The sequence below is a fragment of the Pristiophorus japonicus genome, chromosome 14 (genome assembly GCF_044704955.1).
Source record: "Pristiophorus japonicus isolate sPriJap1 chromosome 14, sPriJap1.hap1, whole genome shotgun sequence".
Lineage (NCBI taxonomy): Eukaryota > Metazoa > Chordata > Chondrichthyes > Pristiophoridae > Pristiophorus > Pristiophorus japonicus.
Window position 1 is genome coordinate 164,036,498 of NC_091990.1, and position 13,036 is coordinate 164,049,533.

At 58.3% G+C, this 13,036-nt stretch overlaps 1 protein-coding gene across 1 annotated transcript in view; it reads right to left on the minus strand.

Annotated features, from left to right (window-relative positions):
* Positions 1-9,699, minus strand: part of LOC139280190 (tetraspanin-32-like) — a 141,516-nt gene extending 131,817 nt beyond the window's left edge. Inside the window, exon 1 of the mRNA XM_070899771.1 lies at positions 9,597-9,699. Coding sequence (XP_070755872.1) covers positions 9,597-9,662 — 66 coding nt within the window. The 5' untranslated portion in view covers positions 9,663-9,699. The remainder of the gene's footprint in view (positions 1-9,596) is intronic.
* Positions 9,700-13,036: the final 3,337 nt, after the last annotated feature.

The window sequence follows — 13,036 nt, forward strand, 5'->3', positions numbered from 1 at the left end:
TTGCATTGTTGGAGGGGCAGTACCTAGAGAGCGCCGCACTGTCAGAGGGGCAGTATTGAGGGAGTGCTGCACTGTCAGAGGGGCAGTACTGAGGGAGTGCTGCACAGTTGGAGGTGCAGTACTGAGGGAGCGCCGCACTGTCGGAGGGGCAGTACTGAAGGAGTGCTGCACTGTCGGAGGGGCAGTACTGAGGGAGCGTTGCACTTTCGGAGGGGCGGTACGGAGGAAACGCCGCACTGTCGGAGCGGCAGTACTGAGTGAGTGCTGCACTATCGGAGGGGCAACAATGAGGGAGCGCTGCACTGTTGGAGGGGCAGTAATGAGGGAGCGCTGCACTGTTGGAGGGGCAGTACTGAGGGAGCACTGCACTGTCAGAGGGGCAGTACTGAGGGAGTGCTGCACTGTCGGAGGGGCAGTACTGAGGGAGTGCTGCACTGTTGGAGGGACAGTACTGAGGGAGCGCCGCACTGTCGGAGGGCCAGTACTGAGGGAGTGCTGCACTGTCAGAGGGTCAGTACTGAGGGAGTGCTGCACTGTCGGAGGGGCAGTACTGAGGGAGTGCTGCACTGTTGGAGGGACAGTACTGAGGGAGCACCGCACTGTCGGAGGGGCAGTACTGAGGGAGTGCTGCACTGTCAGAGGGGCAGTACTGAGGGAACGCTGCACAGTCGGGTGGGCGTTACAGAGGGAGAGCCACACTGTCGGAGGGGCAGTACTGAGGGAGTGCTGCACTGTCGGAGCGGCAGTACTGAGTGAGTGCTGCACTATCAGAGGGGCAACAATGAGGGAGCGCTGCACTGTTGGAGGGGCAGTAATGAGGGAGCGCTGCACTGTTTGAGGGGCAGTACTGAGGGAGTGCTGCACTGTCAGAGGGGCAGTACTGAGGGAGTGCTGCACTGTCGGAGGGGCAGTACTGAGGGAGCGCCGCACTGTTGGAGTGGCAGTACTGAGGGAGCGCCGCACTGTCAGAGGGTCGGTACTGAGGGAGTGCTGTACTGTCGGAGGGGCAGTACTGAGGGAGTGCTGCACTGTTGGAGGGACAGTACTGAGGGAGCGCCGCACTGTTGGAGGGGCAGTACTGAGGGAGTGCTGCACTGTCGGAGGGGCAGAACTGAAGGAGTGCTGCACTGTCGGAGGGGCTGTACTGAGGGAACGCTGCACAGTCGGATGGGCGTTACAGAGGGAGAGCCACACTGTCGGAGGGGCAGTACTGAGGGAGTGCTGCACTGTCGGAGGGGCAGTACTGAGGGAGTGCTGCACAGTTGGAGGGACAGTACTGAGGGAGCGCCGCACTGTCGGAGGGGCAGTACTGAAGGAGTGCTGCATTGTCGGAGGGGCAGTACTGAGGGAGCGTTGCACTTTCAGAGGGGCGGTACTGAGGGAACGCCGCATTGTCGGAGAGGCAGTACTGAGTGAATGCTGCACTGTTGGAGGGACGGTACTTAGGGAGTGATGCACTGTCAGAGGGGCAGTACTGAGGGAGCGACGCACTGTTGGAGTGGCAGTACTGTGAGAGCGCCGCACTGTCATAGGGGCAGTACTGAGGGAACATTGCATTGTCGGAGGGGCGGTACTGAGGGAACGCCGCACTGTCGGAGAGGCAGTACTGAGTGAGTGCTGCACTGTCATAGGGGCAGTACTGAAGGAGTGCTGCACTGTTGAAGGGGCAGTACTGAGGGAGTGCTGCACTATCGGAGTGGCAGTCGTGAGGGAGTGCTGCACTGTCGGAGGGGCGGTACTCAGGGAGCGCCTCACTATCAGAGGGGCAGTACTGAGGGAGCGCTGTACTTTCGGAGGGGCAGTACTGAGGGAACGCCGCACTGTCGGAGCGGCAGTACTGAGGGAGCACCGCACTGTCGGAGTGGCAGTACTGAGAGAGCGCCGCACTGTCAGAGGGGTAGTACTGAGGGTGCGCTGCACTGTCGGAGGGACAGTACTGAGGGAGTGACGCACTGTTGAAGGGACAGTACTGAAGGCGTGCTGCACTGTCGGAGGGACAGTACTGAGGGAGTGACGCACTGTCGGAGGGGCAGTACTGAAGGCGTGCTGCACTGTCGGAGGGACAGTACTGAGGGCGTGCTGCACTGTCGGAGTGGCAGTACTGAGGGAGTGCTGCACTGTCGGAGGGGCGGTACTCAGGAAGCGCCTCACTGTCAAGAGGGGGATTACTGAGGGAGCGCTGCACTGTCGGAGTGGCAGTACTGAGGCAACACCGCACTGTCAGAGGGGCAGTACTGAGGGAGTGCTGCACTGTTGGAGGGACGATGCTGAGTGAGCACCACATTGTCGGCGTGGCAGTAGTGATGGAGTGCTGCACTGTTGGAGGGGCAGTACTGAGGGAGTGCTGCACTATCGGCGTGGCAGTAGTGAGGGAGTGCTGCACTGTTGGAGGGGCAGTACTGAGGGAGTGCTGCACTGTTGGAGGGACAGTACTGAGGGAGCGCCGCACTGTCGGAGGGGCAGTACTGAGGGAGTGCTGCACTGTCAGAGGGGCAGTACTGAGGGAACGCTGCACAGTCGAGTGGGCGTTACAGAGGGAGAGCCACACTGTCGGAGGGGCAGTACTGAGGGAGTGCTGCACTGTCGGAGGGGCAGTACTGAGGGAGTGCTGCACTGTTGGAGGGACAGTACTGAGGGAGCGCCGCACTGTCAGAGGGGCAGTACTGAGGGAGTGCTGCACTGTTGGAGGGACGATGCTGAGTGAGCACCACATTGTCGGAAGGGCAGTACTGAGGGAGTGCGGCACTATCGGAGGGGCAACAATGAGGGAGCGCTGCACTGTTGGAGGGGCAGTACTGAGGAAGCGTCGCACTGTCGGAGGGGCACTACTGAGGGAGTGCTGCAGAGTCGGATGGGCGTTACAGAGGGAGAGCCACACTGTCGGAGGGGCAGCACCGAGGGAGCGCTGCACTGTCTGAGGGGCAGTACTGAGGGAGCGCCACACCGTCTGAGGGGCAGTACTGAGGGAACATTGCATTGTCGGCGTGGCAGTACCTAGGGAGCGCCGCACCGTCAGAGGGGCAGTACTGAGGGAGTGCTGCACTGTCGGAGGGACAGTACTGAGGGAGCGCCGCACTGTTGGAGGGACAGTACTGAGGGAGCGCCGCACTGTCGGAGGGGCAGTACTGAGGGAGTGCTGCACAATCGGATGGGCGTTACAGAGCGAGAGCCACACTGTCGGAGGGGCAGTACCGAGGGAGCGCTGCACTGTGCGAGGGTCAGTACAAAGGGAGCATTGCATTGTTGGAGGGGCAGTACCTAGAGAGAGCCACACTGTCGGAGGGGCAGTATTGAGGGAGTGCTGCACTGTCAGAGGGGCAGTACTGAGGGAGTGCTGCACAGTTGGAGGTGCAGTACTGAGGGAGCGCCGCACTGTCGGAGGGGCAGTACTGAAGCAGTGCTGCACTGTCGGAGGGGCAGTACTGAGGGAGCGTTGCACTTTCGGAGGGGCGGTACGGAGGAAACGCCGCACTGTCGGAGCGGCAGTACTGAGTGAGTGCTGCACTATCGGAGGGGCAACAATGAGGGAGCGCTGCACTGTTGGAGGGGCAGTAATGAGGGAGCGCTGCACTGTTGGAGGGGCAGTACTGAGGGAGCACTGCACTGTCAGAGGGGCAGTACTGAGGGAGTGCTGCACTGTCGGAGGGGCAGTACTGAGGGAGTGCTGCACTGTTGGAGGGACAGTACTGAGGGAGCGCCGCACTGTCGGAGGGCCAGTACTGAGGGAGTGCTGCACTGTCAGAGGGGCAGTACTGAGGGAACGCTGCACAGTCGGGTGGGCGTTACGGAGGGAGAGCCACACTGTCGGAGGGGCAGTACCGAGGGAGCGCTGCACTGTCAGAGAGGCAGTACTGAGGGAGCGCCGTACTGTTGGAGTGGCAGTACTGAGGGAGCGCCGGACTGTCAGAGGGTCGGTACTGAGGGAGTGCTGTACTGTCGGAGGGGCAGTACTGAGGGAGTGCTGCACTGTTGGAGGGACAGTACTGAGGGAGCGCCGCACTGTTGGAGGGGCAGTACTGAGGGAGTGCTGCACTGTCGGAGTGGCAGTACTGAAGGAGTGCTGCACTGTCGGAGGGGCTGAACTGAGGGAACGCTGCACAGTCGGATGGGCGTTACAGAGGGAGAGCCACACTGTCGGAGAGGCAGTACTGAGTGAGTGCTGCACTATCGGAGGGGCAGTACTTAGGGAGAGATGCACTGTCGGAGGGGCGGTACTGAGGGAACGCCGCATTGTCGGAGAGGCAGTACTGAGTGAGTGCTGCACTATCGGAGGGGCAGTACTTAGGGAGAGATGCACTGTCGGAGGGGCGGTACTCAGGGAGCGCCTCACTATCAGAGGGGCAGTACTGAGGGAGCGCTGTACTTTCGAAGGGGCAGTACTGAAGGAGTGCTGTACTGTCGGAGGGGCTGTACTGAGGGAACGCTGCACAGTCGGATGGGCGTTAGAGGGAGAGCCACACTGTCGGAGGGGCAGTACTGAGGGAGTGCTGCACAGTTGGAGGGACAGTACTGAGGGAGCGCCGCACTGTCGGAGGGGCAGTACTGAAGGAGTGCTTCACTGTTGGAGGGGCAGTACTGAAGGAGTGCTGCACTGTTGGAGGAGCAGTACTGAGGGAGTGCTGCACTGTCGGAGTGGCAGTACTGAGGGAGCACCGCACTGTCGGTGTGGCAGTACTGAGGGAGCGCCGCACTGTCAGAGGGGTAGTACTGAGGGAGCGCTGCACTGTCGGAGGGACAGTACTGAGGGAGCGCCGCACTGTCAGAGGGGCAGTACTGAGGGAACATTGCATTGTCGGAGGGGCAGTACTGAGGGAGTGCTGCACTGTTGGAGGGACAGTACTGAGGGAGTGCTGCACTGTTGGAGGAGCAGTACTGAGGGAGTGCTGCACTGTCAGAGGGGCAGTACTGAGGGAGCGCCTCACTATCAGAGGGGCAGTACTGAGGGAGCGCTGTATTTTCGGAGGGGCAGTACTGAGGGAACGCCGCACTGTCGGAGCGGCTGTACTGAGTGAGTGCTGCACTGTCGGAGGAGCAGTACTGAAGGAGTGCTGCACTGTTGGAGGGGCAGTACTGAGGGAGTGCTGCACTGTCGGAGGGGCGGTACTGAGGGAGTGCTGCACTGTCGGAGGGGCGGTACCTAGAGAGCGCCGCACTGTCAGAGGGGCAGTATTGAGGGAGTGCTGCACTGTCAGAGGGGCAGTACTGAGGGAGTGCTGCACAGTTGGAGGTGCAGTACTGAGGGAGCGCCGCACTGTCGGAGGGGCAGTACTGAAGGAGTGCTGCACTGTCGGAGGGGCAGTACTGAGGGAGCGTTGCACTTTCGGAGGGGCGGTACGGAGGAAACGCCGCACTGTCGGAGCGGCAGTACTGAGTGAGTGCTGCACTATCGGAGGGGCAACAATGAGGGAGCGCTGCACTGTTGGAGGGGCAGTAATGAGGGAGCGCTGCACTGTTGGAGGGGCAGTACTGAGGGAGCACTGCACTGTCAGAGGGACAGTACTGAGGGAGCGCCGCACTGTCGGAGGGGCAGTACTGAGGGAGTGCTGCACTGTCAGAGGGGCAGTACTGAGGGAACGCTGCACAGTCGGGTGGGCGTTACAGAGGGAGAGCCACACTGTCGGAGGGGCAGTACCGAGGGAGCGCTGCACTGTCAGAGAGGCAGTACTGAGGGAGCGCCGTACTGTTGGAGTGGCAGTACTGAGGGAGCGCCGGACTGTCAGAGGGTCGGTACTGAGGGAGTGCTGTACTGTCGGAGGGGCAGTACTGAGGGAGTGCTGCACTGTTGGAGGGACAGTACTGAGGGAGCGCCGCACTGTTAGAGGGGCAGTACTGAGGGAGTGCTGCACTGTCGGAGTGGCAGTACTGAAGGAGTGCTGCACTGTCGGAGGGGCTGAACTGAGGGAACGCTGCACAGTCGGATGGGCGTTACAGAGGGAGAGCCACACTGTCGGAGAGGCAGTACTGAGTGAGTGCTGCACTATCGGAGGGGCAGTACTTAGGGAGAGATGCACTGTCGGAGGGGCGGTACTCAGGGAGCGCCTCACTATCAGAGGGGCAGTACTGAGGGAGCACTGTACTTTCGAAGGGGCAGTACTGAAGGAGTGCTGTACTGTCGGAGGGGCTGTACTGAGGGAACGCTGCACAGTCGGATGGGCGTTAGAGGGAGAGCCACACTGTCGGAGGGGCAGTACTGAGGGAGTGCTGCACTGTCAGAGGGGCAGTACTGAGGGAGTGCTGCACAGTTGGAGGGACAGTACTGAGGGAGCGCCGCACTGTCGGAGGGGCAGTACTGAAGGAGTGCTTCACTGTTGGAGGGGCAGTACTGAAGGAGTGCTGCACTGTTGGAGGAGCAGTACTGAGGGAGTGCTGCACTGTCGGAGTGGCAGTACTGAGGGAGCACCGCACTGTCGGTGTGGCAGTACTGAGGGAGCGCCGCACTGTCAGAGGGGTAGTACTGAGGGAGCGCTGCACTGTCGGAGGGACAGTACTGAGGGAGCGCCGCACTGTCAGAGGGGCAGTACTGAGGGAACATTGCATTGTCGGAGGGGCAGTACTGAGGGAGTGCTGCACTGTTGGAGGGACAGTACTGAGGGAGTGCTGCACTGTTGGAGGAGCAGTACTGAGTGAGTGCTGCACTGTCAGAGGGGCAGTACTGAGGGAGCGCCTCACTATCAGAGGGGCAGTACTGAGGGAGCGCTGTATTTTCGGAGGGGCAGTACTGAGGGAACGCCGCACTGCCGGAGCGGCTGTACTGAGTGAGTGCTGCACTGTCGGAGGGGCAGTACTGAAGGAGTGCTGCACTGTTGGAGGGGCAGTACTGAGGGAGTGCTGCACTGTCGGAGGGGCGGTACTGAGGGAGTGCTGCACTGTCGGAGGGGCGGTACTCAGGAAGCGCCTCACTGTCAAGAGGGGGAGTACTGAGGGAGCGCTGCACTGTCGGAGTGGCAGTACTGAGGCAACACCGCACTGTCGGAGGGGCAGTACTGAGGGAGTGCTGCACTGTTGGAGGGACGATGCTGAGTGAGCACCACATTGTCGGAAGGGCAGTACTGAGGGAGTGCGGCACTGTCAGGGGGCAGTACTGAGGGAGTGCTGCACTGTCAGAAGTGCAGTAATGAGTGAGTGCTGCACTATCGGAGGGGCAACAATGAGGGAGCGCTGCACTGTTGGAGGGGCAGTACTGAGGGAACGCCGCACTGTCGGAGGGTCAGTTCTGAGTGAGTGCTGCATTGTTGGAAGGGCAGTACTGAGGAAGCGTCGCACTGTCCAAGGGGCAGTACTGAGGGAGTGCTGCAGAGTCGGATGGGCGTTACAGAGGGAGAGCCACACTGTCGGAGGGGCAGCACCGAGGGAGCGCCACACTGTCTGAGGGGCAGTACTGAGGGAGCATTGCATTGTCGGAGGGGGAGTACCTAGGGAGCGGCGCACTGTCGGAGGGGCAGTACTGAAGAAGTGCTTCACTGTCGGAGGGGCAGTACTGAAGGAGTGCTGCACTGTTGGAGGAGCAGTACTGAGGGAGTGCTGCACTGTCAGAGGGGCAGTACTGAGGGAGCACCGCACTGTCGGAGTGGCAGTACTGAGGGAGCACCGCACTGTCGGAGTGGCAGTACTGAGGGAGCGCCGCACTGTCAGAGGGGTAGTACTGAGGGAGCGCTGCACTGTTGGAGGGACAGTACTGAGGGAGCGCCGCACTGTCGTAGGGGCAGTACTGAGGAAGTGCCGCACTGTCGGAGGGGCAGTACTGAAGGAGTGCTGCACTGTTGGAGGAGCATTACTGAGGGAGTGCTGCACTGTCGGAGGGGCAGTACTGAGGGAGTGCTGCACATGTCGGAGGGGCAGTACTGAGGAAGTGCCGCACTGTCGGAGGGGCAGTAGTGAAGGAGTGCTGCACTGTTGGAGGAGCATTACTGAGGGAGTGCTGCACTGTCGGAGGGGCAGTACTGAGGGAGTGCTGCACATGTCGGAGGGGCAGTACTGAGGAAGTGCCGCACTGTCGGAGTGGCAGTAGTGAGGGAGTGCTGCACTGTCGGAGGGGCAGTACTGAAGGAGTGCTGCACTATCGGAGTGGCAGTAGTGAGGGAGTGCTGCACTATCGGAGGGGCGGTAGTGAGGGAGCGCTGCACTATCGGAGGGGTGGTAATCAGGGAGCGCCTCACTATCAGAGGGGCTGTACTGAGGGAGAGCTGTACTTTCGGAGGGGCAGTACTGAGTTAACGCCGCACTGTCGGAGGGGCAGTACTGAGGGAGTGCTGCACTGTTGGAGGGGCAGTACTGAGGGAGTGCTGCACTGTCGGAGGGGCAGTACTGAAGGAGTGCTGCACTATCGGAGTGGCAGTAGTGAGGGAGTGCTGCACTATCGGAGGGGCGGTAGTGAGGGAGCGCTGCGCTATCGGAGGGGTGGTAATCAGGGAGCGCCTCACTATCAGAGGGGCTGTACTGAGGGAGAGCTGTACTTTCGGAGGGGCAGTACTGAGTTAACGCCGCACTGTCGGAGCGGCAGTACTGAGGGAGTGCTGCACTGTTGGAGGAGCAGTACTGAGGGAGTGCTGCACTGTCAGAGGGGCAGTACTGAGGGAGTGCTGCACTATCGGAGTGGCAGTAGTGAAGGAGTGCTGCACTGTCGGAGGGGCGGTACTCAGGGAGCGCCTCACTATCAGAGGGGCAGTACTGAGGGAGCGCTGTACTTTCGGAGGGGCAGTACTGAGGGAACGCCGCACTGTCGGAGCGGCAGTACTGAGGGAGTGCTGCACTGTCGGAGGGGCAGTACTGAGCGAGTGCCGCACTGTCGGAGGGGCAGTACTGAGGGAACGCCGCACTGTCGGAGAGGCAGTACTGAGGGAACATTGCATTGTCGGAGGGACAGTACTGAGGAAGTGCTGCACTGTCGGAGGGACAGTACTGAGGGAGTGCTGCACTGTTGGAGGGGCCATCTTTCGGATGAGATGCTAAACCGAGGCCCCGTTTGCTCTCTCAGGTGGACGTAAAAGATCCCATGGCACTATTTCGAAGAGCAGAGGAGTTCTCCCCGGTGTCCTGGCCAATATTTATCTCTCAATCAACATCACTAAAACAGTTTATCTGATCATTATCACCTTGCTGTGTGTGGGAGCTTGCTGTGCGCAAATTGGCGTTTCCCACATTACAACAGTGACTACACTTCAAAAGTACTTCATTGGCTGTGAAGCGCTTTGGGACGTCCTGATGTCTTGAAAGGCGCTATATAAACGCAAGTCTTTCCTTTCTTTTATATAAGGGAAGTGTGGGAGACAATGGTGACGGAGCGGGGTGGACGCGACCAAAAAAACATGAAAATAAAATATTCTCAACTCCGGGAGCCCAACCCATGAGGCGTTTGAAAAATTGTTGGGTTAAAAACGCCACGCACATCACAAAGATCACTTTACCGCATTAGACGTTGTAATCTCTACAAAGGACGTGGTTTGGAAATAACCAATGTTGTATTAATGCAAAAGTGACATACTTCAAATTGCTGTATTTTACAAAACTCCCGCGCAGTAGGTAAAACCTTCCGGTCCTCAGCACAGCTCGCTTCAGAATGGGTTAACAATAGCTTTAGTGCTCTGTGTTATATTTACCAGGACGATGATACTGATGCCCAGGAGCTGGTATTTTGTGGCTCTGATCAAGCACCGGATCCTCATGGTTGCAGCGGTATTAACTTTATGTAACTTTCTAAAAGTTACAGGGGGCTGTGGGCTGTCCTTCAGCTTGTCAGTCAGTGTCAGTGCAGCCTGTGCAGTCCAGCCTGGTTCAGCATGGTTCAGTCCAGCCTGGTTCAGCATGGTTCAGTCCAGCCTGGTTCAGCATGGTTCAGTCCAGCCTGATTCAGCCCAGCCTGGTTCAGCCCGGCCTGGTGCAGCCCAGCATGGTTCAGTCCAGCCTGGTGCAGCCAAGCCTGGTTCAGCCCCGGCCTGGTGCAGCCCAGCATGGTTCAGTCCAGCCTCATTCAGCCCAGCATGGTCAGCCCAGCCTGGTGCAGCCCAGCATGGTTCAGTCCAGCCTGGTTCAGCCCAGCCCGCTGCAGCCCAGCCTGGTGCAGCATGGTTCAGCCCAGCCTGGTTCAGCATGGTTCAGTCCAGCCTGGTTCAGCATGGTTCAGTCCAGCCTGATTCAGCCCAGCCTGGTGCAGCATGGTTCAGCCCAGCCTGGTTCAGCATGGTTCAGTCCAGCCTGGTTCAGCATGGTTCAGTCCAGCCTGATTCAGCCCAGCATGGTCAGCCCAGCCTGGTGCAGCCCAGCCTGGTTCAGCATGGTTCAGTCCAGCCTGATTCAGCCCAGCATGGTTCAGTCCAGCCTGGTTCAGCATGGTTCAATCCAGCCAAGTGCAGCCCAGCATGGTTCAGTCCAGCCTGATTCAGCCCAGCATGGTTTAGTCCAGCCTGGTTCAGCATGGTCAGCCCAGCCTGGTGCAGCCCAGCATGGTTCAGTCCAGCCTGGTTCAGCCCAGCCAGCTGCAGCCCAGCCTGGTGCAGCATGGTTCAGCCCAGCCTGGTTCAGCATGGTTCAGTCCAGCCTGGTTCAGCATGGTTCAGTCCAGCCTGGTTCAGCCCAGCATGGTCAGCCCAGCCTGGTTCAGCATGGTTCAGTCCAGCCTGGTGCAGCCCAGCCCGCTGCAGCCCAGCCTGGTTCAGTCCAGCTCGCGTCTTCCCCTGCAGCCTATTTCTGGGGAGGGAGGGCTTCTATGTACATGTATGAATGAAAGTATTGTGTTCCCAACACAGGTGAGACTGCACACAGGGAGGTTAAAGTAACTGTGACCTCAGTCTTTATTAAGACACTCCAGAGTGAGGAACAGGCCTTAAGGGCCGGCTTATATAAAGTGCTCCCAAGGGATGCTGGGATCCCTTGGGGCTTCAGGGGATGCACTCCCTGGTGGCGGAACATGGGAGTGCATGCTTTACAGATACACAACATCACTCCCCCCCCCAAATTCAAAGTGAAAACTATTTACAAGGTGAGGCGGTCGGGAGCCTTTCTTTCCCTGGTGGACCGCCTCGGTACAAATGTCTGTTCTGGTGTGTTGGCTGTGCCCTCGCTGGGCTGTCGTGTTGTTGGCCTTGCAGGGCTGATAGGTGAGCCTGGCCTTGCTGGATTGTTGGGCATGATGGGTTCGATTTCCTGGTCCGGGGTGGTGTCGTTGATCCTTTGGGTGTGTGTTGGCTCTAAAAAGGTGGTGTCTGCTGTGGGTTGTTCAGGGCAGTCTGTGAACCGCAGCCTCGTTTGGTCCAGATGCTTTCTGCAAATTTGTCCATTGTCTAGTTTGACTACAAACACCCTATTCCCTTCTTTAGCTATCACCGTGCCCGCGATCCACTTGCGACCATGACCATAGTTTAGCACATACACAGGGTCATTCAGATCAATTTCCCGTGACACAGTGGCACGACCATCATTTACATTTTGTTGCTGCCGCCTGCTCTCTACCTGATCATGCAGGTTGGGGTGAACCAGCGAGAGTCTGGTTTTAAGTGTCCTTTTCATGAGTAGCTCAGCCGGGGGCACCCCTGTGAGCGAGTGGGGTCTCGTGTGGTAGCTGAGCAGTACTCGGGACAGGCGGGTTTGGAGTGCGCCTTCTGAGACTTGTTTAAAGCTCTGTTTGATTGTTTGTACTGCCCGCTCTGCCTGCCCATTGGAGGCTGGTTTAAACAGGGCTGAGGTGACATGTTTGATCCCATTGCGGGTCATGAATTCTTTAAATTCGGCACTGGTGAAACATGGCCCGTTGTCACTGACCAGTATGTCAGGCAGGCCGTGGGTGGCAAACATGGCCCTCAGGCTTTCAATGGTGGTGGTGGCGGTGCTTCCTGACATTATTTCACATTCAATCCATTTTGAAAAAGCATCCACCACCACCAGGAACATTTTACCGAGAAACGGGCCAGCATAGTCGACATGGATCCTCGACCATGGTCTGGAGGGCCAGGACCACAAACTTAGTGGTGCCTCTCTGCACACGCACTGCATTGCCGTACACAGTACTCTAAGTCAGAGTCAATACCGGGCCACCAGACATGGGATATGGCTATTGCTTTCATCATTACAATACCCGGGTGTGTGCTGTGGAGATCCGAGATGAACGTCTCCCTGCCCTTTTTGGGTAGCACTACGTGGTTACCACACAACAGGCAGTCTGTCTGAATGGACAGCTCGTCCTTTCGCCACTGGAACGGCTTGATTAGCTCTTGCATTTCAACGGGGATGCTGGCCCAGCTCCCATGCAGTACACAGTTTTTTACTAGGGACAGCAGAAGATCTTGGCTGGTCCAAGTACTAATCTGGCGGGCCATGACAGATGATTTATCATTTTCATACGCTTCCATGACCATCAACAAGTCTGCGGGCTGCGCCACCATCAACAAATTTGCAGGCTGCGCCATTTCCACCCCCGTGGTGGGCAATGGTAGCCGACTGAGAGCATCCGCACAGTTCTCGGTACCAGGCCTGTGGCAGATGGTATAGTTATACGCTGATAACGCGAGTGCTCATCTTTGTATGCAGGCTGAGGCATTGGTATTTATCCCCTTGTTTTCAGCGAACAGGGATATGAGGGGCTTGTGATCGGTTTCCAGCTCAAATTTGAGGCCAAACAGGTACTGATGCATTTTCTTTACCCCGAACACACAAGCTAATGCCTCTTTCTCAATCATGCTGTAGGCCTGCTCAGCCTTAGACAAGCTCCTGGAGGCATAGGTGGCATGTTGCAACTTCCCCGCAATGTTAGCTTGTTGTAATACATACCCGACTCCGTACGACGATGAGTCCCATGCTAGCACAAGTCTTTTACACGGGTTATACAATACAAGCAACTTGTTGGAGCATAAAATGTTTCTGGCTTTCTCAAAAGCAATTACTTGTTTTTTTCCCCATACCCAGTTCTCACCTTTGCACAATAACACATGTAGGGGCTCTAAGAGGGTGCTTAACCCCGGTAGGAGATTACCAAAATAGTTGAGGAGTCCCAGGAGCGACCGCAGCTCCATGACGTTCTGTGGCCTGGGCGCGTTCCTGATAGCCT